General features: G+C 51.2%; 1 protein-coding gene across 2 annotated transcripts in view; it reads left to right on the top strand.

Annotated features, from left to right (window-relative positions):
- The window catches only part of NPLOC4 (NPL4 homolog, ubiquitin recognition factor), a 59,493-nt gene extending 36,765 nt beyond the window's left edge, over positions 1-22,728 (top strand). For both annotated transcript variants that reach the window (XM_036910596.2, XM_036910597.2), the window contains 5 exons: positions 11,958-12,029; positions 14,750-14,845; positions 16,048-16,164; positions 17,684-17,786; positions 20,767-22,728. In XM_036910596.2, the coding sequence (XP_036766491.2) occupies positions 11,958-12,029; positions 14,750-14,845; positions 16,048-16,164; positions 17,684-17,786; positions 20,767-20,924 (546 nt within the window). In that variant the 3' untranslated portion in view covers positions 20,925-22,728. The remainder of the gene's footprint in view (positions 1-11,957; positions 12,030-14,749; positions 14,846-16,047; positions 16,165-17,683; positions 17,787-20,766) is intronic.
- Positions 22,729-23,063: the final 335 nt, after the last annotated feature.

Raw genomic sequence — 23,063 nt, 5'->3', positions numbered from 1 at the left:
GCCATAGGGTTGGTTTTGGTATGATTGTTGTTGTCGTCATCTTCATCGTCCTCCCTGATTTCCAGTTGAGGAAAGGGAGGCTCCGAGGTTCACGTGGCTGGTAAACAGGAGAGGCATGCACGGAGGGCTGTGGTAGCAGATTCTGGGTCACCAGCGTGCTGCTGAGAGGAGCCTCACTTCCCAGTGAGCACTTTAAAACGTGTGACCCGGCCCAGAGGTCCCCCTCTTTTGCTGTCTCTGCCGCCTCTTCCAAGGTGAGCCCGAAGCCTTGCAGTCGGTCCCCTCTGTGGATGCCCCCCCAGGAGCGCGTGCTCTGGATCCGTGGGCGGAGGCCTGACGGCAGTGCTTGCAGGATCAGCGCATCTGGTACTGTGATGTCCCGCACACCCTTTCTTAGGTCAGTACCCGCACTGAACAAAATTTTCTCCTAGTCTAAGTGTATTTAGACACTGTGTTTATAAAGAAAATGATTTTGAACAGTAGGTACTAATACTGATGACTTTTGTCAAGAACATGTATTCTAGAGTGCCATTTAAGTCAGTTTAATTCCTTAATGGTTTTTCACTATGGTGTAATGTTTTCCCTTTCCCTATTTTGTTATCCTGGTTTGTTTTCATTAGAATGAGTTTCATTGCAGGCATACTGTAAAGATTTGATTCATCATAATACATTTTTGAATCATTTCTGTTGTGAAATAGCCTGCATATGAAAGAGTCAGTAAAATGTGTTAAGAATAATAAAACACACGGGTTTTATCCTTCAGCAATAGAATGATGTCAGTATCGAGGAGCCTTTGGGGCCCTTGCCCGCAGCATCTTCATTGTGTGGCTTCTCCACTGTTTGCACCACCTATAGGGTATCCTTGTCTGCCTCTTCAACTGTATGTAAATTTAAGCCTGTGTGAGATTATTTCTTGGTGCCTCCCACTCCTTCCTCTTTGATCAGCTGGCCTGAACTGCACCTCACGGGTGTGTGGGGCTCAGAGGCTTCGTTCCCACCGCTGTGGCTGGTATGCAGCAGCCCTGCCCCTGCTCCCAGTGGGCATGCGGGAAGCCTGTGGGCCTTCCCTTCTGTGAGTAGCCCTGCTGTCCAGCTCTAGTCTCTGAATCCTGGTGCGTGTTGCATGAACTTAGAGTCCTGGGGGCCGGGTGGGCCCAGGTGCGGGATGGCTAGGAGGTGGGGTTTGCGCTGTTCTTTTTGACCATGTACCAACAGTCAGAGTTCCGTTTCTCCACAGACTCACCACCACTTGGTGTCATGTAGTATCTGAAGTTTAAACGTGGATTTCTTCAGTTACTAAAGAGCCTGAACATGTTTAATTACATCACATTTTATTGGTTATAGTGTCTATTGATGAATTCTCTTTCATGGCCATTATACCGTGTCCAAGATATCTAGGCCAGTATTTGATAATTTCCTTAAAATGATTTTAAATTTAAAATTTAAAAAATTTTAAATAAATGTGTACACTTCTGGCCATTTGTTTTTTTGCTCTTTTTATTATTTCTAGCAAGTCTAAATTTTGAAACAGCTTGATTGAGATATAATTCACGGGGCTTGCTTCTTTAAACATAGTGTGTGGTTCAGTGGTTTGGAGTGTGGCCACAGCGCCGTGCAGCCATTACCAGAGTTGAATTCTAGAACATTCTGCCTCCCTGAAAGGAAACCCCGTTGTCCAGCTGTCACGCCCCTTCCCTCCTAGCTTCCCAACCCTGGGCTGGCACTGACGTGCTTTCGGCCCATGGGTTCGCCTGAGGAAATCATACAGTGTGTGGTCTTCGTGACTGGCTTCTCTTACACCTGACGCATGTCGTCAGGGCCCGTCTGTGGTCACAGCCTGTAGTACTTCATCCTTATTGAGGAATAAAGCTGTATGTGCGCACCACGCCACCCAGGGGTGTCAGACCACTGGGAGAGCGCCCGGGAGCAGAGACAGGCCTGCGTCCTCACGGGTCAGAAGTAGAGCTGGTGGCTGTCCGGCATGGTCCACCCTGCAGTCAGGTGTCCATGTTACAGGGGGGCGGGGGAGGGGACAGGAGTGTGTAGGGCAGCCATGGCTTTCGCCTTGTTCTGTCTCCTCCTCGGCTCTCTGGGATGGAGGCCATACGCTGCTGCTGCTGTGGCCAAGGGATGCTGGAGGGGGCCTTGGAGCTGTGCTGGAAAAGCCGGGCCCATTAGTAGAGGCCTGTCCTCAGCTGCAGCCGTGCCATTCCTGTCACTGCATCAAGAGGTGCCTGTGGGGCAAAGGACAGTGGCTCTGCTGTTTCTGCTCCTTTAGATTGTTGCGTCTGGGTGCGGCTCACTTGGGCACCTCTCAGACTGGGGGACAGTGAAGGAGAGAATGGGGGGGTGCTCCGTGGTGGTCTGTGAGGAGGCAGCTCTCAAGCCCTCAGTGAGGAGGTCTTCCCTCCTGTCTCCAGTAGTGTTTAGTGAAAGTGATCTGGCTCCCAGCACGGACCTCGCCCTTGGGCAGGTCATGTTTGTGCATCAGATGCTTTGAAGCATCACAAGCTGTAAACTATTATTAAATGTCCATACATCAAATCACACCTAGAAATTAGCATGAGGGTTAGCTGTTCTCCCCCACAAGTTCCTACCTAACAAGGTACATTTGTAACACAGTGTTTTGTAATGCAAAATCAATGTTCTGACTCATTTTTAGAACCTAAGACCTTGGTGGTGCTGTCCTGAGATTTAGACCGTTTCATTTAACCGTTTTTGGACCAGCTTGCTGGTCTGTGGGCGGTGACAGCTGGGGTCCTCACGGAGAAGCTCAGCATGTGTTTTATAGCTGAGGCTCTTCACCCGGGCTGCCTGGCATCGTTAGAGGACTTGAGCAGTGCTGTGGGCCTCTGGTTCAACCCTGGCACATGCTCCAGAGACTTCCATGCGTAGTAAGAATGAATACGTCACTTGATTAATCAAACCACCATCTGTTCTCTTTTCAAAGTTTTAAAAATTAAATAGCGAGTACATATGAGAGATTTTATTTATAAAATATGTTTAAGGAACAAAGAACACCAAACCCTGAGTCTCTACTCTGAGTTTAAAGACCAGGACGTTCCTTGTGGCCTTGGAAGCCCCTGGGACCCTCCCCTCTGCTTCTCCCTCCTTCTTCCCCCCTTGGGAGGGGACTGTCATTTTCAATGTTATGCTGAGACTCTTGCCTTCCCTCCGCGTGCCCTGTGTGTTGCTTTCCTAACCAGGTAGTGTTGCCTGTTGCTGCGCTCGGTAGGTGGGAAGTGGTGCCCTTCCTGTCCCCCAGAGACTTGCTGTGCTCACTCTCCCATGAAGCTGCCTGAGACCCACTGTGTGGTTGCCCGTGTCAGCCTCGGCCCAGCACCCTGGTTGTACCGAACTGACCTCCACTAGTCCACAAGTGTCCCTGTCACACCCCCCATTCAGGCTCCAACATGGCGTTTCATCGAGCTGTAACACGCTGACCCTTGAGGTCAGGCTCCTGTTTATTTGTTTATGGGCTGTGAAGTGCATGTTCAGTCCAATCCCTGTTTTTCTCCCCCAGTTGCTTTGTCTTCATCTTAGTCCCTGTACTCTGCACCCTGACCCTTCATCAGCTGGGTGTGTGACGTAGTGTGCTGTCCTTCCAGGATCTAGTGTCATGTGGTGCCAGAGATTTGCGTTTCAGGCTAGCTTTATGACTCTTGTCTTTGTGGTTTGGCATTTTGAACAGTAAACATAGTTTGTTGTCTTCTGTGAGGTTTATGATTTTGTCTTAAATGTTTAGGTTCTTAGTTCTCCTGAATTGTTTTAGATGTTTGGTGTGAGGTAGGGACCTGGTTTCTTTCTTAATATTTTTTAACCATGTGGATAATCAACTGTCTGAATCCCATTTATTGAAAAAGCCCCTTCTTCCCCTGTGAATCTGTGGTGCTTCTCTGTCATTGGTGTCTCCACAAACATGGCGTGTTTCTCCATTCCACTCTGCGGGCTGTTTTTCTTCACCCAGCATTAGCACCACATGCTCTTCATCACTTTATTGTTATTCTTTACACCTGTTACTCCCAGCCCATCTTGCTTTCCAGGAGCCCAGGCTGCTCCTGACATTTCACGCTTCCATATTAATTTTAGGACTGGCTTGCAAGCTGCCTCAAAACAAACAGGTCTCGTGAGGATTCTGTGAGCCCCGTTCGCTGCAGAATTGCCCCTGAGCATGGGAGGTGCCGTGCGCATGTTACTTTCCTCGTGTCTCTCAGGAAGTCTTGCCCGTCACTTGTCAGATTGTCCCTAGGTACTTCATAGTTTGTGCGTGTTGCAAATAGCATCTTTTAAAAATTGCTTTGTCAAGTGATTGAAACTGGTACATTTTTTGAAATTCAACTTTGCTGTATTCATTCCTCTAGTTTATTATATATTCTTTTCAGGTTTTCTACACAGACAAGCATGTTATCCCGTAATGACAGTGCTGGTTTCCCGTTCCCAATCATTTGCTCCTCGTGCTGGCTGGAGCTTCAGAGGGTATAGTCTTGTTTGTAATCATGAAATAAATGCCCTCAGGATTTCATCATTAACCATGACTTTGTTGTGGGTTTTTTATAGTTTTTTTGTTTTGATAAATATCCTTTTATCAGTTGGAACATGCTTTTTATTTCCATGGCTCATAAGTTTCTTAAACTTAAGAGGTGAGTTCCCTTTTGTCATGGACGTATTGTTTCCTTAATCATACCACCACTTTCTTAGGTTGCTTACTGGCTGTGTGAGAGCAGGCTAGAAGTGCTTCCTGGGATTGTTTACAGCCCTGTAGGGTTTGAGACCCTCATTTCACATATGTTTCAGGAAAATATAGTTTGAGCAAAGAGACCTATGAAAGCAAGCATTGAAGTAATCCTTTTAGTCTTCCTGTGGGCTTTGGTGTTGGATTTAAAATATACATTGTAAAAAGCACTCACACCAGTGTTTGTCTAAGGTTGTTCATCATGATCTTATCTGGGGTAACAGAAATTGGAAGCTATTTAAAAGCCCAGTGACAAGGGCATTAAATTATAACACATTTATATGGTGGAATATTGTGGTCACTAAAGGTGTTGTCTGAAAATTATTAAAAGAGATGGGATAAAAATTACTGTGTAAAATTAAAAATGTATTTGTATATGTAATTTATCCCAACTAACTTTTTGTTTTTTAAAGAGATGTAGATGGTCATGCATGTGTGTGCATTCACATGGAGGACAGGAGCAGAGAGCCGGGAGGTCCATCAGGAGGGCCACGTGTCCCCGCTCTCTGTCCTGGGCAGGATGGTACAGCCTGTGAGGCTGGCAGGAGTATCCCCTGTGCAGATGGGAAGGGCGCGTGAGACCCGTGATGTGAAGAAGTAGTGTGAGTACCACGTGTGCTCCACATGAGCCCCACATGAGGCATATTTATAGGCCAGGTGCTTTTCCTGAGGAAATTCGTGCTTGGCGTGGGTTGACTCTGGGGCACTCCTGGATGGGCGTGTGCAGGTTCCCTTCCCTGCTTTCCCTGCGATCCATTATAGTTTAACAGCAGGAGTTACCTGTGCCCATGCAAACACACTTGAGCTCTGCAGAGACAGAAGACATGAGCAGTGACAACCGCCATTTGCATCTAGCATGGTTCCTTCTCATTTGTGTTTCTGTTCTTTTAAATGCATTCTTAAAAAGTGTAATTACTGTGAATAAATGAGTACCTTTGCTGAGCATGTGGCCAGGTCATTTGAATCAGCCTGTATGTTTGTAACAGCCGGTGGCCGCTTCAGTTGTTTCTGGTTGCTTTTGCGGCAGCTCGGCAGCCACTGCAGCGTTGGGCACAATGCAGATGCCCCTGTCATCAGCCAGGGTAGGAGGGTTTGGCTTAGGGGAGTGACGTGGCCCCTTATGTGGACCTGCAGTCATGGTGTTTTGACGGTGTCTGGGGCCACCAGTCTGGAAGAGATTGGGGCGTGATGTGACAGTGGACATGAGAGGTAAGAGCCAGCCCAGCCCAAGGCCTCCTACATGGGCGGGTGGCTGTAAGGGAGGCCTGGAGCAGAGACAGAGTGTGCCCCCCCCAGGTAGCTTAGAGGGAGCTGGGTGCCATGCAGAGGAAGGGTTTCCTTGCCGAAGGTGCTGGTGAGTCCAGATTGGGGCGCTCTTGGCACCACATAGCCAGCGGGACCTTAACAAGCAGCTTGCATTGACGGCAAAGAGGTTGGTTAGCCTGGGTTTAAGGAAGAGACCAGCGGGATCAAGACATCTTGTTGAGGTTTTTTTAACGCAAGAGAAATAACCTGCAGGGTGTACTGCTGGCAATGCCCAGGAAAGAGGGGTGACTGGTGGTAAGAAGGCAGGGGCTGCCGTGGGGGCTCTAGGGCCTTCAGAGAGCTGGCAGTGGGTAGGGGATGGACGGCGGGGATGGAAGAGGCTTGAACTGAAGCCCAGTTTGCTCACAGGAAGCCAGGGTCTCGGCTGAGCCTGAGGCGAGAGTGGCGCTGGAGGTTTGTGGAGTGAGCGCCCAGCTGCAGGTCCTGGAGCCGGGTGGTCATGGCACAGTGTCACGTGTTTCAGACACACATCTTTAGTGATCACAGGAGTGCCAGTATTCTCAAAATGAACACAGAAGACATTTCATTACTATGAAGTCAGATGTCCATTTATGATAGAAAACCAGAAATTATAGGTTAATAAGAAAGTAGACCCCCAGCAGCAGTCTTCACCTGTTTCCTGCTGCCCCCATGCACATGTGCATAGGGAGGCTTGTCGTGGTCCTGCCATGAAGTCTGCAGCCTCTTGGTCCAGGCCAGGATACCTGCTTGGTGTCATGCCCGGGTCCTGGGATGACCGTGGTAAACAGGTCCCATGATGCCCTCCACCCAGGCTGTCAGGTGGTGACTATTGGAGATCCTGATGTGGCGCTGCAGGGCCTGAAGCATATGAGAGTTAGCCAGGTGGGGAGGGAGCCCATCCAGGGGCCATACGCCAGGGGGCTGAGGATCATTTGGGCTGGAGTGTGCTTAAGATGGGAATGGTGGGCTGTGAGAGGCCACAGAGGCAGTGGTGGAAGGTGGTTCTGGAATGTTCCTTTTGAATGTGGTGTGAGGAATGGCTCGGAGGCAGGAGGCTTTTTTTTTTTTTTTTTTTTTTGCTGTTCCCAGTGAAGTTTATTTGGTGCCTAGCCTGGCAGCAGCTGTTTGCCCGTGGCACAGGCCGAGGCTGGGCCTTACAGGGTCTCGGCTCCTACCAGGGAGAGGAATGTCAACCGGGACAGTGAGAGGCAGTGGCGAGGAGCGTCCTGCTGAGGCCAGGGCAGGCGGGTGATGGGGGGGTTCGTCATGTGTGGACATTCAGCCGGGGTGGGGGTGGCAAGGAAGAGGTGGAGGGCGGGCTAAAGGAAGCCTCCCATCCCCACTGACCCCTGGCTTCAGCAGGGCCCAGCAGCTCAGACAACAGAGGTGGGGGGTGCCGGGGAGGGGTTCTCCTTCACCTCCAACAGCAGGGAAACACACTGCTATTTGGAAATATATTGAAAAGACAGCCTGTATACCAAAGTTTCTAGAAAAGAGGGGACATCCTTTATAAGAAGAGGGTCGGGTGGCAGGTTCATCCTCAGGGCCTGGGGGCTGGTCAGTCGTGGCCCACCATGCACCAAGCAGCTGACACCGAGATCCTGGAGAGGGCCTCGGGCTGGCTCAGCGTGTCCACCTTGACATGCCAGAACGCCCGGCATAGTGGGCTGTGCAGGTGCCTCTTCCACGCCTCCTCCGTGTCCCAGAACTCATAGACCACGAAGGTGAAGTCATCCGACAGCCTCACGGCCGCAGTGCTTAAAAAATAAAAGCATTTTCCTGGCAGGAGGCTTTTTTAGCAATAGCAGCACCAAGTGCCAGTGGCTAGGCCGGGAGAGGGTGCAGGCAAGATGGGAGATGGCCCGGGCCAGCATGAGTGCAGGAGGAGAGGTCACCGTGGGAAAAGAGGCCTTCTGGGCACGGAGTTGGGAAGCCCGTGAGAAGGCTGGTGCTTGAGCCAGGTGGCATGTCTGCTTCCTGTGGCCTGTGGGGATGGAGAGGTTGTGCAGGAGCCCGGGATGGAATCAAGTCTGCAGTCTGGGCAAGTGGCGGGTGTTGGAGCCATAGGCTGTGGTCAGCAGCAGAGAGGGCAGCACAGGGGTGCGTTCAGGTGCCTGTGTGAAGTTTGAGGTATGGCACAGGAAGGCAGTCGAGCAGTGTGGACTGAGAATGCCATTCTCAAGGTTATCTGCATAGAAAGCCCTGAAATTAAGGAGAGAACTGAGGTTATTCAGAGGATGAAGAGCTTGCTGGACAGACATTGCTTTTAGGGAGCTGGCCCAGGTGCAGGGGACAGTCAGGTAGCTTCCTGGCATGAAGGGTATGTGTGGGGTCAGTGGAGAGGGCAGGGACAACTGACAAGTGGCTGCAGTGGAGAGAGGGCATCATCCTTCAAGGAGCTGGCTGTGGAGGGGATAGGGGCTCTCTGAGTGTCTGTGGAGCACCTGCCATAGCCCTTGTTTGCTGACCTGGCCCTCATCTGGTCACAGGCTCGTCCCAGAGTCTGGAGCTTGCCAGCCGAGCTTTGTGGGCCGTTCAGGAGCTTCCTCTCCGCATGAGCTCACATGTGCTCTAAATTACTGGTGACAAATTCCCAGAGCCAGCATTATTTTGTTCAGGGATAACGTATTTCAAGGGCTGTATGCATTCTCCCAAAGCTCCTCCACGGCCCCTTGCAGGCTCTGCTGCAGACCAGTTCGGGGTGTCCGCCTCCTCATCCCCGCCTCCCAGTGGCTGTTGTCTTTGTGTGTTGCATCTGTGCACTTAGGAGTCTGTGAAATGATCGCTCACATTTGCATTAATTTGTGAGGTCTTAACCTCTGGTCATATCTTGCAAACACGTAGGCTATCATTTTCTTTATACTTTTCATACTAAGAAGATGTTTTATTTTCTGATTCCAAACATCCATCTTCATTGTAATTTCTGCCTTTGTCATCACACTTGGAAAGTAATTCTTTTCCCCTAAACAATGTATTTACCTACATTTTCTTGTAGTGTTTTTATGATTTAATTTGACATCGAGATCCATAATCCATCCACTGTTTATCTATTTGTTATAGCCTCATAATACATTTTTGTATCTGTTAGGGCAAGACCGTGCACTCTTCAACCATTTGAAAACAAATGTTTAATCATAGGAGATTATATTTGCTTCTAGCATTAGGAAAATTTATCAGTTGATCAAGAAATTGCCAAAAAGAAAAGAGATTCTGAACAACGTATCAGCATCATATCCCGGTTTAGGAAATAGAACTTTGTGGTCCTTGAAACCTTCAAGCTTAGTTTTCATTCTTTCCCTTGAGTTGGAGATGGCATCTCACTCAGCATGAGTCTGCTGTCGGGGCAGGGGCCTGTGGCCGCAAGGGCTCCCCAAGGACCTTAGTACACATTCTGATGCTAAGGTCCCAAGTTCTGTGGACGGCCCTGTCTCTGACACTGCACCCCTCACCAGCTCTCAGATCTCAGGGAGACGAGCTCATGTTGGTAGCACTTCATTCCCTCCCCAGGCATTGGGGACCCTGTGCCCACATGCATGCAGTGTCTGGCCTCTCTGCTGAAGAAGTATCAACTGCTGGCTCTCTGCACGTGCAGGCGCTCTATGGGTGCTTGTCCACTGGCCTCTCCTAAATGATGATTCTTTCAGGAACTTGGTTCTGAGAACCTTGTCTTTTCCTGCCTTATCCTGTGATGTCTGCCGTGGAGCCGCCCCGTTGCTGACTGTCGCTGGCTATTCTTTGTGCCAGCTCTGTAAAAAGAGAAGCAGTATGTTAAGGATCTCGTTTGCCTTTTCCAAAGCAAGATGGTGCCGCCCAATCAGTGGAGTTTGCCCTTATCCTGGCACAAAGCCCCTGTGCCTTGGAGCTAACAGACAGAGATCTGTGCATTGCCATTTGATGTCACAACCGTGGTGCCGCTGTTTCCAGACGTGGCCAATAGCAGGTGCTGAGGCTTTGGGGACCTTGATTTTGGACTTGCCCAGTGTTTTGCTGCAGGTGGAGATAAAACAGCTGACACCTTGACAGCTGCCCGACTTAGAATTAAGACGTCTTCCTCTGAGTGTTCAACCTGACATCCACTAACGCACATAAAAAGTAATTGCCTTTTAAAATGGTGTATAGGGCCAGGGATTGGTTGCCGAACACATTTGAGTGAAGGCATGGGGGAGAGAGAGAAGTTACCTGTTTTTTCCCCTAGGGAAGAGAGAGGGATGCAACACCTTTATTTTCTTGGCGAACTGAAAGGTGCAGTTGGATAGTTAAATCTGAAAGAGAATAGCAGGACACACAAAAAAAGATAGAGGGGCATTTAACAAGAAAAATCCCTAGACAGGAAGATTAAAGCGAACAGGTGCTAGAAAAATGTTTCTGCATATCAGAGCTTCATTAGATTTGGAGATGAATTCCAGGTGGGCTAATTATGTATGATTTGTTGCACATTATTTCTTGTAGGGGCAAGTCTGTATTTTTGGAAATGGTGATTTAGTTTGATTAGATTTGATTCCTGCCTCCTACCATATCTCCTCCTTCAAGAAACTGCTGCTTCCTCGGTCCCCAGGACCCACTTATCAGGTTGATATCTCGGGTTGCCCCTGTCAAAGCCGGTGGAGTCATGGAAAGCTATGTTCCACCTGGCTGCTGTAGAGACGAGCACAGGGCAGCCACCTGTCACAGGGAAGGACAAGTGACTGACCCAAGCGGAGTGGAAAGTAATTCTAGCTTCAGAGGAAGGCATGAGACGGAGCTGTGTGGCGCTTCCAGGACTCTGTCCTTTGGTGGGTGCTAATGCCCCTGGTGTAGCTAGCTGGTTGCATGTATTTGGACCATTTTCTTGGAGGGCAAAGGGGCAGGTTCTTCTTGGCTACTCTAGGTTACAGAGACAGGTAAGGAAGGTATGGATAGACCGAGATGCGTTGCAGGCTAGAAATTTGAATTTCTAAACAAAAGGACCAGGGCCAAATGGGGCTCTGGGCTCCCTGTTAGAATACTGGACTTGGTGTGAGTATGGAGCAGACTGTGAAGGCTGTGTCCCAGGATGGCATGGTCCTCTGACGTCCTGGGGAGTGCAGGGGTGGCCTTGCAACACCCTGTACCCCTCAGAGAGATCCACCTGGTGTCCCTGTGGATCTGTATGCTTTAATAAACATAAATGTTTATATAAGGCCCCATAATTGGGAATTAACGGATGTATGATTTACATGTGACTCAGTGAATGATTTATATAATGTTAAGTGATGATTTAGGTAGAAAACATTAGCCTCTCTTGCAGAATCTTTAATGAAAAGCATTGGTTCATATGAATTTATTTCTAGAGCTGTTTGAACTCAGTGTGTCTGACATAAATCAGATCTAATTGTCATTTTATGATTAATGAACATATGCTGGCCACTTTTCCCCCATAATTAAACTTTATGTTCTGTGCGTTAGACAAAGCAAAACAAATTTAGACTTCGACAGATCGGCAGTGAGAGTTTTCTCTGTGTCTGCATATTTGTATGTGTACTCATTTGTGTGTGTTTATTTTATTGACACACAAGTATTAAGTTCCCATAAAGTTGGGTTTTCAGAGGTATGAGTAAAATTGTTAAGAGTTAGCACTCAGACTTGGCTTTGGAGGCCATGGAGTGTGGAGAAGGGCACAGATGTGGCCTGTGGGGCCCTGGGCTGGGCTGTAGGCAGTGTTCATGCCAGGCCACGGGCAGGGCTGGAGTGGCTCCCAGTGGAGACGCCTTCTCAGCCAGGAGCCCAGCTGCTTTCCAAGGTTATGGCCATCGTAAAGAGCTCCAAGAAATGATGAAAGGTGGGTTCTTTGCAAAAATGTGCACATTTTCCTTTCTGCTTTCATACACTTCAACAAAAATCATAATTTACAAGGTGAGACAAGCATGTCACTGGCCAACACACCTTCACTCATGCCATTCACCTTCGTTTTCTGTTTCAGGACATAGACAAGTTTGGCAACGAGATCACCCAGCTGGCCCGCCCCCTGCCTGTGGAGTACCTGATCATAGACGTGAGTGTGTGTCACCTCCCCACCCTGCCTCGGCTCACAGTGGGGGTCAGGGCTGCTCGCGGTGTCCTTGTGAGGGTGCCTTGCAGCTTGACAGCGGCCTCCGCCTGGTGCAGGACAGGCATGCAGGAGGGGCTTGAATTTGCTGAGCTGGCAACCCTGAAAAGCTTGCAATTTTAAGGGCTATTTTTTTAGTTTCAATCTTGTTATTTCCTTAAGAACTTTAAGTGTTAACGTCTTGTAAACTAAACCTGGCCAACCAGCCTCTGGAGGTCAGTGAGCCCCAGCATGGGTCTCTGTGCAGTGGGCACAGATGCTACCCTGGTCACGGCTCCGCTGCTTGGCCGGGCTCGTTCCTGGGAGGCACAGCCAGGACAGTCCTTGCGTGAGGGCATAGTGCAGTTTCCTGGGTGGAATTTTAGGAGCCAAGAAGGGGGTCTGGTGCCAACGCATCTTCCCTGAAATCTCAGCTCCTTTCTGGAGGCTTGCTCTGGTTGTGGAGATGTGGCCCCAGGCCATAGGGCAGCGGAGTGCTGCAGGACGGGAGCCCAAAACGTTTGCAGCAGTCGGAGCTCTGTCCAAAGGGGCGGGAGGCGGCACATTTCCTAACTGCTGCCTGCCAGCATTCGTTCAGGCTGCACTTGGACTTGGGGAGGTCATGTGGTTCAGGTTGTAAAGTACCATTGCATTTGGAGCAGCAGGTCCCTGAGCTGTGCCTGTCGATGCTCCCTTCCAAGAACATATTTATTACCTAGGCCTCAAAGGCATCTGTGTTTTAGACTACCTAGGGTGTAATTAAGATGAGAACAGATTGATGGCACACACGTAGGAGGCATCTGCGTGAGGCAAAGCCAGCTTTCTCAGGCCTCCTCTCCAGCAGCCCCACCCTCCCTGTGTAAAGGAGCTCAGCCCTCCTTCATGAAGTCCTTCCATGGTAGCACGTGGTTGCTGCCAGAACCTGCTGCTCTGTGGTAGCTGCTCTCTCTGTTCCTGTTCCTGGCGACAGAGGCTGAATAGTCCTTTGAGAGCAGGTTCCCAGACAGGTGTACTCAGCCCCTCACCTGGTCCCTGACCCAGGCCGTCTGATGTCCTCAGACCTTGTGACCAGGCAGCTATTTAGTTGGGAGGGGGTGGGCCATGTTCCCTGGGCTTCTGTGGAGGTGCTCTGGAGGTGTCTGGGTGCCAGATAGATGACCCGAGACAGGCTAGTTAGGGAGAGGGTTTAAGCACAAAATGAGGTGTTGGAAGCCCTGCATCCTCTCCCCAGGTGTCTGTATTCGGAGACTGCTCGTGAGTCTTGGCTCTCCCTCGCCATGGGGCGGTCACAGGTGCAAGCGCTTCCTTACTTACTGGTGCACATCCTGTTCCTGCCGAGCTCTACTCCTTCCGGCTCCCTAGAGGGAAGGACCTGAGTGGTCCACAGGCCTTTGTGCAGCATGGACAGCCCCTCCAGTCTTTAGAACCATGACAGCCTCTAAGACTCGGCCCCGCGTGTGCCGGCCGTTCTGGGGCTTTGCGTGTCTGGGCATTTTAATCCTCACAGCAGTGTTGGGGCCTAGGTACTCAGGGCATCTTTATCTTTCAGGTGAAGAAAGGCCTAGGATCATAGCTGACAGGCCACGCAGATGGTATGTGGCACGGTAGCTCCAGTCCACACGGCTGCCCGTGGGGCTGAGACCTGGGATGCAGCTGGCGGCTCAGTGCATCCTTCGGGATGCTGGTGCAGTCGCAGTTCACCCTGGGCCAGCCGGCCTGAAACAGTGTGCTGCCTTTGCTGATGTAGAGAACAGACCAGAACAACATTTTCATTCTTTAGAAATAGTCCCAGAGGAACCAGAATAGCTACCCTAAATCTGGGCGACTGTCATCTGCTGCCACTGGTGTCATATTTAGAGGAAGAGCTGTGTCAACCGAAAGGTGTTTGATGGCTCACACTTGGGGACTTGCTTGGGGAGGGGGGTCTGCCAGGAGAAATGAAAAGCTGTGTCTGTATTGATTCTTGCACACTTACCACTGTCCCTGTAGCTTCTATTGATTATGTGTTAGGTTTGAATGCACTCTGTGGTCACTAAAGCATGTCTGTGCCAAATGAAGGGCTTAGGCTCCCCTTGGGACACAGGTTCCTGACTCCAGTCTATCTCCAGGGGGCAGCAGGAGAGTGGCGCCCTGCACCTCAAGGGCCTTGGTCTTCCTGCCTGGACACCCCACTGCGCGGGGCAGTGGTGGAGAATTCAAAGGGCCCTAGTGAGCTCACTGGAGGCTGCTGCGCCTCTCGAGACCACCCAGGCTGATTGTGCTGTGTCCTGCAGGCCGAGTGACAATGACAGTGGCAGTTGCTGAGATGGCTCCTCGCCTTCTCCATGTCGTCTCTGTCATCATCCACGGCTCGTCGCGTGGAAGCTGCGCCCTGCCTGGTGCTGCGGGGCTTGGGTTAGGTGTCAAAGGGGCTGGCGTACAGGAACTACCCATGTGGCCTACGACCTTAAAAATGAGGATAAAAATGATTTTTTAGTTCGCTTTCCAGAGTTGAAGTTTGAGAATGTTCAGCTAAGGGTCGCACTAATAGTTGACTGTTCCCTCCAGTGCAGAGCTGCTAGGCTGCTGCTGCTATGAGTAGCTCAGGGTGCGGGGAGGGGGGATGCTCAGGGCTGCTTCGGGCACTGGAGGGCTGCCCACGGTCCGTTTAGCACAATTGATCTTCGGTTTGTGTTTTTGTTTATTAGATCACAACAACTTTCCCCAAGGATCCAGTTTATACTTTTTCTATTTCACAAAATCCATTTCCTATTGAAAACCGGGATGTGTTGGGTGAGACACAGGTAAGCTTTTTGTTTTTAAAAACATAATTTAAAGTAACTACGACTTATTTTTCTAGCATCTGTATTGTCCTTTCAGAAAGCCCAAACTTTCAAACTCTCCTGATTCATTCTTAAGACAGAGCCCAGCTAGGCCGTTCCTGAGACCCTGGGGGCTGCGGGACCCTGTCCAGGGCCAAGGATGACAGGCACCACAAAGGCAAATCCCTGTGAGCATCCAGATTTGCTAGAAGGACCGTTCTCAGCCGACTTCTTCTTTCTTCTCCCCAAAATTTATTTGTCGCCTTATGTCCTCTTCCAACAGCTGTTTTAGTGTCTGATTGTTAGGAGCGCTCTTTGTGGAGCTGTCTTGGCACCACTGTTTGCTCTGTGCTGGCCCCGTCTTGCCAACCTGCTGCATTTCTCAGGCGCTGCCGGAGCTGTGTGGGCCTTTCGCAGCCTGGCCACCTGGGTTTTCTGGCACCTGGTGCTAATCTCACTCGTCACCTCCTCAATTATGGCCTTTACTCACTGGCGGACCAGGCCAGGCCAGAATTGCTGTGGCTGCCTGTACGTGCCACATAGGTCGTCTGTGAACGCACATTGGTTCTTAGATCCTAACTTGTTACCAGGTATTGCAGAAAATAGGATTTTCTTCTGAAGCAGTGTTCATTTACCAAACCTCTGTGATGCTTTGGTCTCCTCTCTGCCCATCTGCACAGGGACTTGGGCCACTTATGGAGGTGCAGAGCCACTTTTCAGGAGGCTCTCTAGAATTTCTTCTTTAGTCCTGCTGAAGGCATTAAGGTTGCGTGATCCCCTGTGCGCACACATATGCATTTCCTCCTGACAGTCATGCTGCCCTGGTCAGCGTGCAACCAGGCAGGGAAGGCAGGCAGGACTCCTGGCCCCAGTGAAGCCCCCTGGAGAGAAGGGGTGTCCCTCATCTGTTTGAACGTGTCTCACAGCTGGAGCAGCTTTGTAAACCTGCTTTCTTACACTTCTTAGTCAGATGTCCTGAGAGCATTTTCCTGGGAGAAGAGGGCCACAGCTTATTCTGCAGCTGTGTGTCCCTCTGTCCCTGGGTCCCCTTAGCAGTCAGAGAAGCGGCCATCAGTGCTGTGTCCCACTGTCACAGGAGGAAAGCAGCTGTCTTCCAGGCCTGGCACTGCGGAATTGTAGTGGGATGTTCATGTCTGTTCTTCTCTTCTGCCCCATCGTTCTAGGACTTCCATAGCTTGGCCACCTATTTGTCCCAGAATACCTCATCCGTGTTCCTGGATACTGTCTCGGATTTCCACCTCCTACTGTTTCTGGTCACCAACGAAGTAATGCCTCTGCAGGTACAGGCCTGAGTGTGCATGGCTGTGGGTAGAGCGCCTGGCTCTGGCCCAGGTGGGCTTTGACTATGAAGAGGTGCTTCCTTTCCATCACAAAGCCAAGTGCAGCTGAGGGCTGGGCCGAAGTCCTACTGCATCTTGTGGGCAGTCTCTTCACAAGGGAGTTAATTGGTAGAAAGATGAATTTTTCACCTTTATCATTTGCACTGAAACAGCTTCCTAGGTGTCTGCAGCCCCCTCTCCCCCATGATGTGTAGAGGTTTTTTCATTAGAATCAAAAAACAAATGCAGAGGTAGTCTAGCTCTGTGTCTTCTGTCATGGAACATGAGGGGTCCAACAATTTTAAGTCCTTCCATCCTGTTTCAGAATCACAGCCTCTGCCGCTTAATGTGTCTCACCTCCTCCCAAACTGACTGGTTTTACCACGTTGGCCCAGCAGGTTGGGCAGCACCCAGGTCCCAAGTACACAGCTGCACAGGTGGCATTAAGACACACTGCCAGGGAATAAGAGGGCAGGTGTCCCAGTCAGCAGTTGCTGTCTCTGTGTGGGGACAGCAGGCAGTGGCTCTAGCCAGGCCCTTGGCATGTGCCATGTTGTGGGTACCCTGGCCTTTGGCCTTTTCTCTGCCTGACACCCAAGGAAATGCCAGAGAGAGAGAAGGGAGTTCTTTTCTGAGCCCCTGCGTCCCTGACTCAGTGTGTCTCCCCAGAGGTGACAGAATAGAATGGAGGCCCCCCTCCCCTCTGCTCTTCCAGGTCAGGTGGCCTGTCGGCATTTGTTTTCTATCCTGCTGGGTTTATCATGTGTCTATATTTCATTCACAAACTACTCACTGCTGATACTTGACACTAGGCCCCCTGAGAGTTCCCACTGGCTTTTGCTTTCCCTGTGAAGCCTAGATTGCTGCACCTCTGACCAAAGGGTCAGCCGCTGCCTGTCCAGCTGGACAGGTGTGGAAAGCTGGCTTCTCAGTGGGGCCTCCTTGCTGGTAAATGCCCAGTAATTACAGTCACCCATTAGAAAACTTATTCTGTAGGTCCTGAGAACTAACTCCCTGAAGGCTTTATAAATCTCTAGTTATATGAACTATTTCAGTTCTCTGCATGTCCACTCTAAAGGCCTAGGGTATAGAGTGCATTTTAAAGACATGGCTGAGAAGACAGAGGGAGAATATGAGGGGAAAGGACAGACTTCTGAGCCACGGGGCTCCTGCCCACTAATCTGAGCCTCTGGCAGGAGGGACACTAGCTGTGATGACCCAGCACCTGAGCACACATCCCCCGTAACAGTGGCACAGCAGCCAGCTTGGGGCTATTTGGTAGGAATTTAAATTTTATCTCACTTTAGCACTTGTATTTATAGACCCAAGTGTATATTTTGCATTTCATAGTGTCAGCCTATGAGGTTAGTAAAAATCCCCTTAAAGTATGTCTTAATGTTGGGGAGGAGGAAACCTATTAAGAAAAGTCTGACCACCAGACGCAGAGCAAGTTGGAACCTTCTGTTTTGGCTTCTTGCAGGACAGCATCAGCTTGCTGCTGGAGGCCGTGAGGACCAGAAATGAAGAGCTTGCCCAGACGTGGAAGAAGTCTGAGCAGTGGGCCACTGTTGAGCAGCTGTGCAGTGAGTGTCCTCGCTGTTCTTGGTCCCAAGGGTCACGGCCTCGTGCTCCGTTGCCAGAGCCCAGAGGGCTGGACATGTGTTCTTCTGCAAGTCTCCAGTACTTCCTGCAGCCTAGAAACCCGACCCAGACGCATTCTGCTGGGCATTGTGAGCAATTAGGCACAGCTGACCTCTGCCAGGCCCCAGGGGGCTGCTCATTGCTTGTCTTATGTGCTGTAAAGTCCACAGATCGCCGGTGTGGAGCTCTGAATTCTTACCTGTGTGCACACCAGATCCACTCGTCTCAAGCATCTTGGGAACAATCTGAAAGTTGTATTAGATAAACAGAAACTATATTCACATATGTGTTGAGAGGATGGAGCCCTTTTGGTCTCCTCAGGCTTTTTCTTTCTCCCCTTTTCCTGCCAGTCCTCAGAGCTTTCTCGATTGATAGGGAGGAAACAAGGTACAGAGCAGAATGTGGGGACCTTGTCTCCAGGAGCTTGGTTCACTCACAGTGCCACCTAGTGAGGGCCTGCAGCCTGTCGGTCTGGGGCTGGCAGGCTCACGCAGCTGCACCGGGCTCATGCCCTGCAAGGGTCCGTCAGGCCCAGAATGCAAAACAGCAGGCAGGGTTCATGACTCTTCTCCTTGTTTCTTTGAGAAACACTGGATGCCCTCATAAGAAATCCTTGAAAATAATATCAAAAAATGTTTATACCATTTTCTCAAAATAGTGGGTAGATGTTAGAGCCAATAGCAAAGAAAGCCTTCAGTGGAATCTAAGCCACAAGGGAGCCTCGTGGAGAGTTCCTGTTCTCTTTCTATGCTGAAATACCTAGAAGCTCAGTGGCCTGAGGGCCTTAGTGGTGGTGGTGTGGTGCTTTTTGTTCAGCTTCCATTGTGTACAGTTCCAAAAACCACACCTGGCTGAGACCATGGCCGGCCAGACGTGCAGACTGTGCTGCTTGCCCCATGTTCTGAAATCCTGCTCAGACGCTCTGGGACAGCGTGAGTTGTTCCCACCAGATTCCCTGAAGTGAGACCCTGTGACCTCAGGTCCTCGGGGGGCTGTGGTGTGGTGGTGGCCAGCGGCGCTTAGCACGTGGGATAACTCTCCCAGGCAGCGGGCTCTCCCCGCTCCTACGCCAGGGTTATTTTCTGAACCTTCCCACAGGAACATTGGTTGCAGCAGGCATTAATGTTTTGGAGTCTTCTCTCTTGTCCCAGAAAGACTACCAGAAGAGACTGAGGGTACAGAGAAGCTTCACGGGGCCTGCAGGCCAGGAGGTTGTCCTGGAAATGCATTATCCTGGTTGGGGGAAAGGAAAACTACATCTGAAAGGCTTCATTCTGAGCATTTAGCATGTTTTCACCATCTCCACTAAATGGGAACCTAAAGCTAGAGAGCTTGTAGGAGCTGGGGCCGCAAGGGTGGGGAGCCCCAGCTGTGCCAGGCATGAGCCCCACAGCAGCAGCCAGAGTCGGTACCACCGCCTGCAGCTTCTGCCAAGGGAGCTCCTCGGTGGTGAGCAGCGCTCACTTTGCATCATAAGACACAAGGCACCTAAGGAGACATCCAATGGAAGCCACGTAAGACTTAGCTGTTTGAGGAAAGCTAGCATTTTGCCAAAAGAAGTACTAAGTAAATGGAAAGAAATACCATCTTTCTGGGTTGGAAGGCTCAGTACATTTTTAAGATGTCGATTTTCCTCCAAATTGATCAGTATAGTCCAATCAAAATCCTCATAGATTTGGGGATGAGGGGGCAGGTGAAAAATAAGATACAAAATTTATCTGGAAATGCAGAGGCCCTAGAAGACAGTCTTGAAAAGGACCAAAAAAGTTGGAGAACATGCACCACCTGATTTCAAAACTGTAAAGCTACAGTGATTTAAGACAGGATGGTATTGGTGTAAGAATAAATAGCCTGGTGGACCAGATGGAGGACTGGGAACTGGTGATGACACGGCAGCTGAGCACTCAGATGGGGGGAAGACGGCCTCGTCAAGAAAGTGGAATGAAACAGTGGTTATCTGTCTGTTCAGAGGGAAAGCTGGCTGCTGCAGGGCACACCAGATACAAGGATCTGCTCAAGTGGGTCACAGACATCATGGTAAAAGCTGAAACTAAAAAGCATTTATTTAAAACGACAAGGTGACTTATCTTCAGCACTTTGGGGTGGACAGAGGTTGTTTTAGGCGGGATGCAGGGTCTTGTGATAGGACAGAGGTCAGTTGGCCTTGAACAAGTGGAACACTTAACATGGAAAGGCACAGACTGGAAGAGAATGCTTGACATGTACGTATGATCTAGGACTCATATCTAAATATATAGAGAATCCCTTAATAATCAAAACAAAGAGCAGGAGTAAAGGCTGGGTGACAGAGAGAGAGGAATGGTTCTATATAATCAGAGAAACGCAGACTAAAGCAGATGAGGCACGTGACATGCTCATAGCACAGTAATGATGGGACAACAACAGTGTCATGTGCTGGGAAGCTCACAGAGCAGCTGGGCCCCTGGAGTGCCCTGGTGAGAGTGCACACAGCCTGGCGGTGTCTTCGAAACATCACAGGGCAGTCGTCACCCAGGAAGCCCTTCCTAGGCTTTTACTCAAGAGACGGGAAAACAGGCGCACACAAATATTTGTGCGGGAATATTCGTGGTAGCTTGTTCATAACAGCTCAAAACTAGAAATGATCGAATGCTCGTTGAGGGGATGGATAGGCTGTGGCTGTCCACCCAGAGTAACCCCCCTCGGCAGTAAGAGGGGAGGTACAGCAAGGGGGCAGGCGGGTCGCAGCTGACAGCTTTATTGGCAGGACTCTGTGTGTGAGCAGGGTACCCACCGCTGGGGATCCCAGAGCCCCGTCCGTCCATTCCTGTAGGTGTTGCTTTTAGCCCCCATTTCTCTCCACAAGCTGTAACAGACACATGGACAGACGACATCTTGGCCATGCAGAAATGCTGAATGCTTGCTTCTCTTCCCGCTCTGCAGGCACAGTCGGCGTGCCCCTTCCAGGCCTCCATGAGTTCGGAGCCGTTGGGGGCTCCACGCACACCACCACAGCCTCCATGTGGGCCTGCCAGCACTGCACCTTCATGAACCAGCCGGGCACCGGCCACTGCGAGATGTGCAGCCTTCCTAGGACCTAGGGCTCCAGGCCCCGCCAGCGGGACTGGGTCGCCCTGCTCTCCCTGAAGCCAGGATCGATGTGACTGTGCCCACCGTGGGCAGCCCTGAAGGGCAGGGTGGGCTGGTGGCCCAGGGTCTCTGACCCACGGAGCTTTTGGCACCAGCTGCCTCGCTGGAGGTAGGGAGGCAGGCTGCAGCCGTGCGGGATGAAGCCCGGCTCCTGGTGGAGGCGCAGGGCAGCCTCTCCTGGATGCACAAGCCCCTTGGTGATAGAAGGACCCGGTGCCTCAGCCGTCGCCTGGAGCTGGCGGGCGCGGGGAGGGCTTGCTGCTGCCTCCCAGCGTTCTTTTTCCTTCCTTTTGGATGCTTTTTGTTCTTGACCCTCCCTGGTGTTGGGTGGGCCTCGGGCCGAGCCTGCCTGTGAGGGCCCCTCCCTCCCCTGCTGCTATGGCGAGTGGCTGTGGGCTCCCCAGCCCCGGTCTCCTCGATCTGCAGATTAATCTTCCCACCCTTTTTCCTGCTCTCACCCCACATCCAGGTGGGACTTGGAAAATCTGCATTGGTTGTAATAACAGTTACCAGTAATTCCTGCCCAGGAGACTATTTATTATTTTTTTTAAGATAAAAACTGCATAAAAGGGGAGAGAGAGAGAGAGACTAGTGTCCACTTCCTTCCCCCACCTTCAGTGAGTCCCTGCAGATGTGTGCAGGGTGGCTGAGTGTGGATGAGGCCGACAGTCAGTTTCCTCAGAAGTAAACCTCAGTGCCTGAGACTTCTGCGCGGCCGCCCAGCCACAACGCTGCAGACACGGCAGTCCCAGCAGGAGTGCAGGGGGGCTGCCGCTGAGCAGGGCAGCGGCTCTGGTCCCCTTCGCCCTGCACACTGTTCCTTCCCGTTGTCCTGCCTGGCCCCTGAGACAGTTCCAGATGAAGGGTAGGGGCAATGCCTGCTGTGAGGACCACATGGAACAGCTCATGGGGGCATCAGAAAGTTGACACTGCTGATGGTGTGAGGTATGGGCCGTCCTAGGACAGAGGTCATGGTTTGACTTTGCACATGTGCCCTGGGGTCCCTGATTTCTTCTGTGACTAGGCTGTGGTCTGGCCCTTGCTCCGGGAGTTGTGGGCATCTTGATGCCCCTTTGCCTTAACCAGAGCTGACTCTGAGCTGCACTGCACCCACAGGAGAGGCTAGCGCTAACATGACCATGCTGGGGACTTCATCATATGTCGGCCCTGTAAGCAGAAGGGCAGGCTGTAGATAAGAGAACACAGTGTGGGCCTCTCATGGTGAGGGCCATGCCTGGCACCTCCAGGCCCACCTGCCATGGGACATAAAGTGAAAGGCACAGCCTTGTCTGTTCTTGGGGCCGGAGGCTGGCTGGGTTGGGCCTGGCCAGGGCAGAGCTGTTAGTTCTGGAGGGCCAGGAGAGGCAGAGTAGCCGTCTGAAGCTCTGCGCCCACTCGCGCGTCTCCCAGCCCAGCTGCTGGGACTGTCTGGCCTTGCTCTGGGCAGCTGCACCAGCAGAGCTCCAGCCCCTTCCTGTCTGTTCCACGATCAGATGTGAGGGTGTGCATGGGCATGGTGTCCCCCAGCCCCGTGCTGCACCCCTGTTGTCTCCCAGCTCCAGGGGAGGGCCATCCAACCTCTGAGACCTCGCTGCTCGCCCCCACGAAAGGTCTCTCCTACTTGCTCTTGCCTTTGTCCACCACGCCGGCTTCCTTTTCTCTTCCACTGTTTTCTTCACTCTGAAGTTGTGGCAACTGCGTGATTCTTTTTCTGTTGTTTTTTAGCTAAAGAAAAAGCATTGTGATTTCTCTGTTTCCGGTTTTGAGTCACCCTTTGTTCAGTAATGTGCTTCATAATATTGGCCAAAGAGACGCAGAGCTCAACATAAGGGCATGGCGGCTGTCTTGCCAGAGGGCTCAGGCAGCTCAGCCACCTCACCTTGCACAGGGCAGGGGGCCCCAGCCCCACCTGCCCTAACGTGGACACAGCCTCCTGCCACCAAGGCACTGTGACCCCTGGAGGGGTGACTGAGTACGTTTCTGTCCGGTGAGCACGGTCGGCTGCCCACTGGGGCTGGCAGGTGTGCATGAGCTGGGTTTGCATTAGCATCATCCGGACTCCTGTCCTACATACGAAGGTCCTGCTGAGC

Source organism: Manis pentadactyla, chromosome 4 (assembly GCF_030020395.1).
Source record: "Manis pentadactyla isolate mManPen7 chromosome 4, mManPen7.hap1, whole genome shotgun sequence".
Classification (NCBI taxonomy): domain Eukaryota; kingdom Metazoa; phylum Chordata; class Mammalia; order Pholidota; family Manidae; genus Manis; species Manis pentadactyla.
Note: the sequence above shows the minus strand (reverse complement) of the source record. Positions and strands in the feature narration are given on the sequence as shown.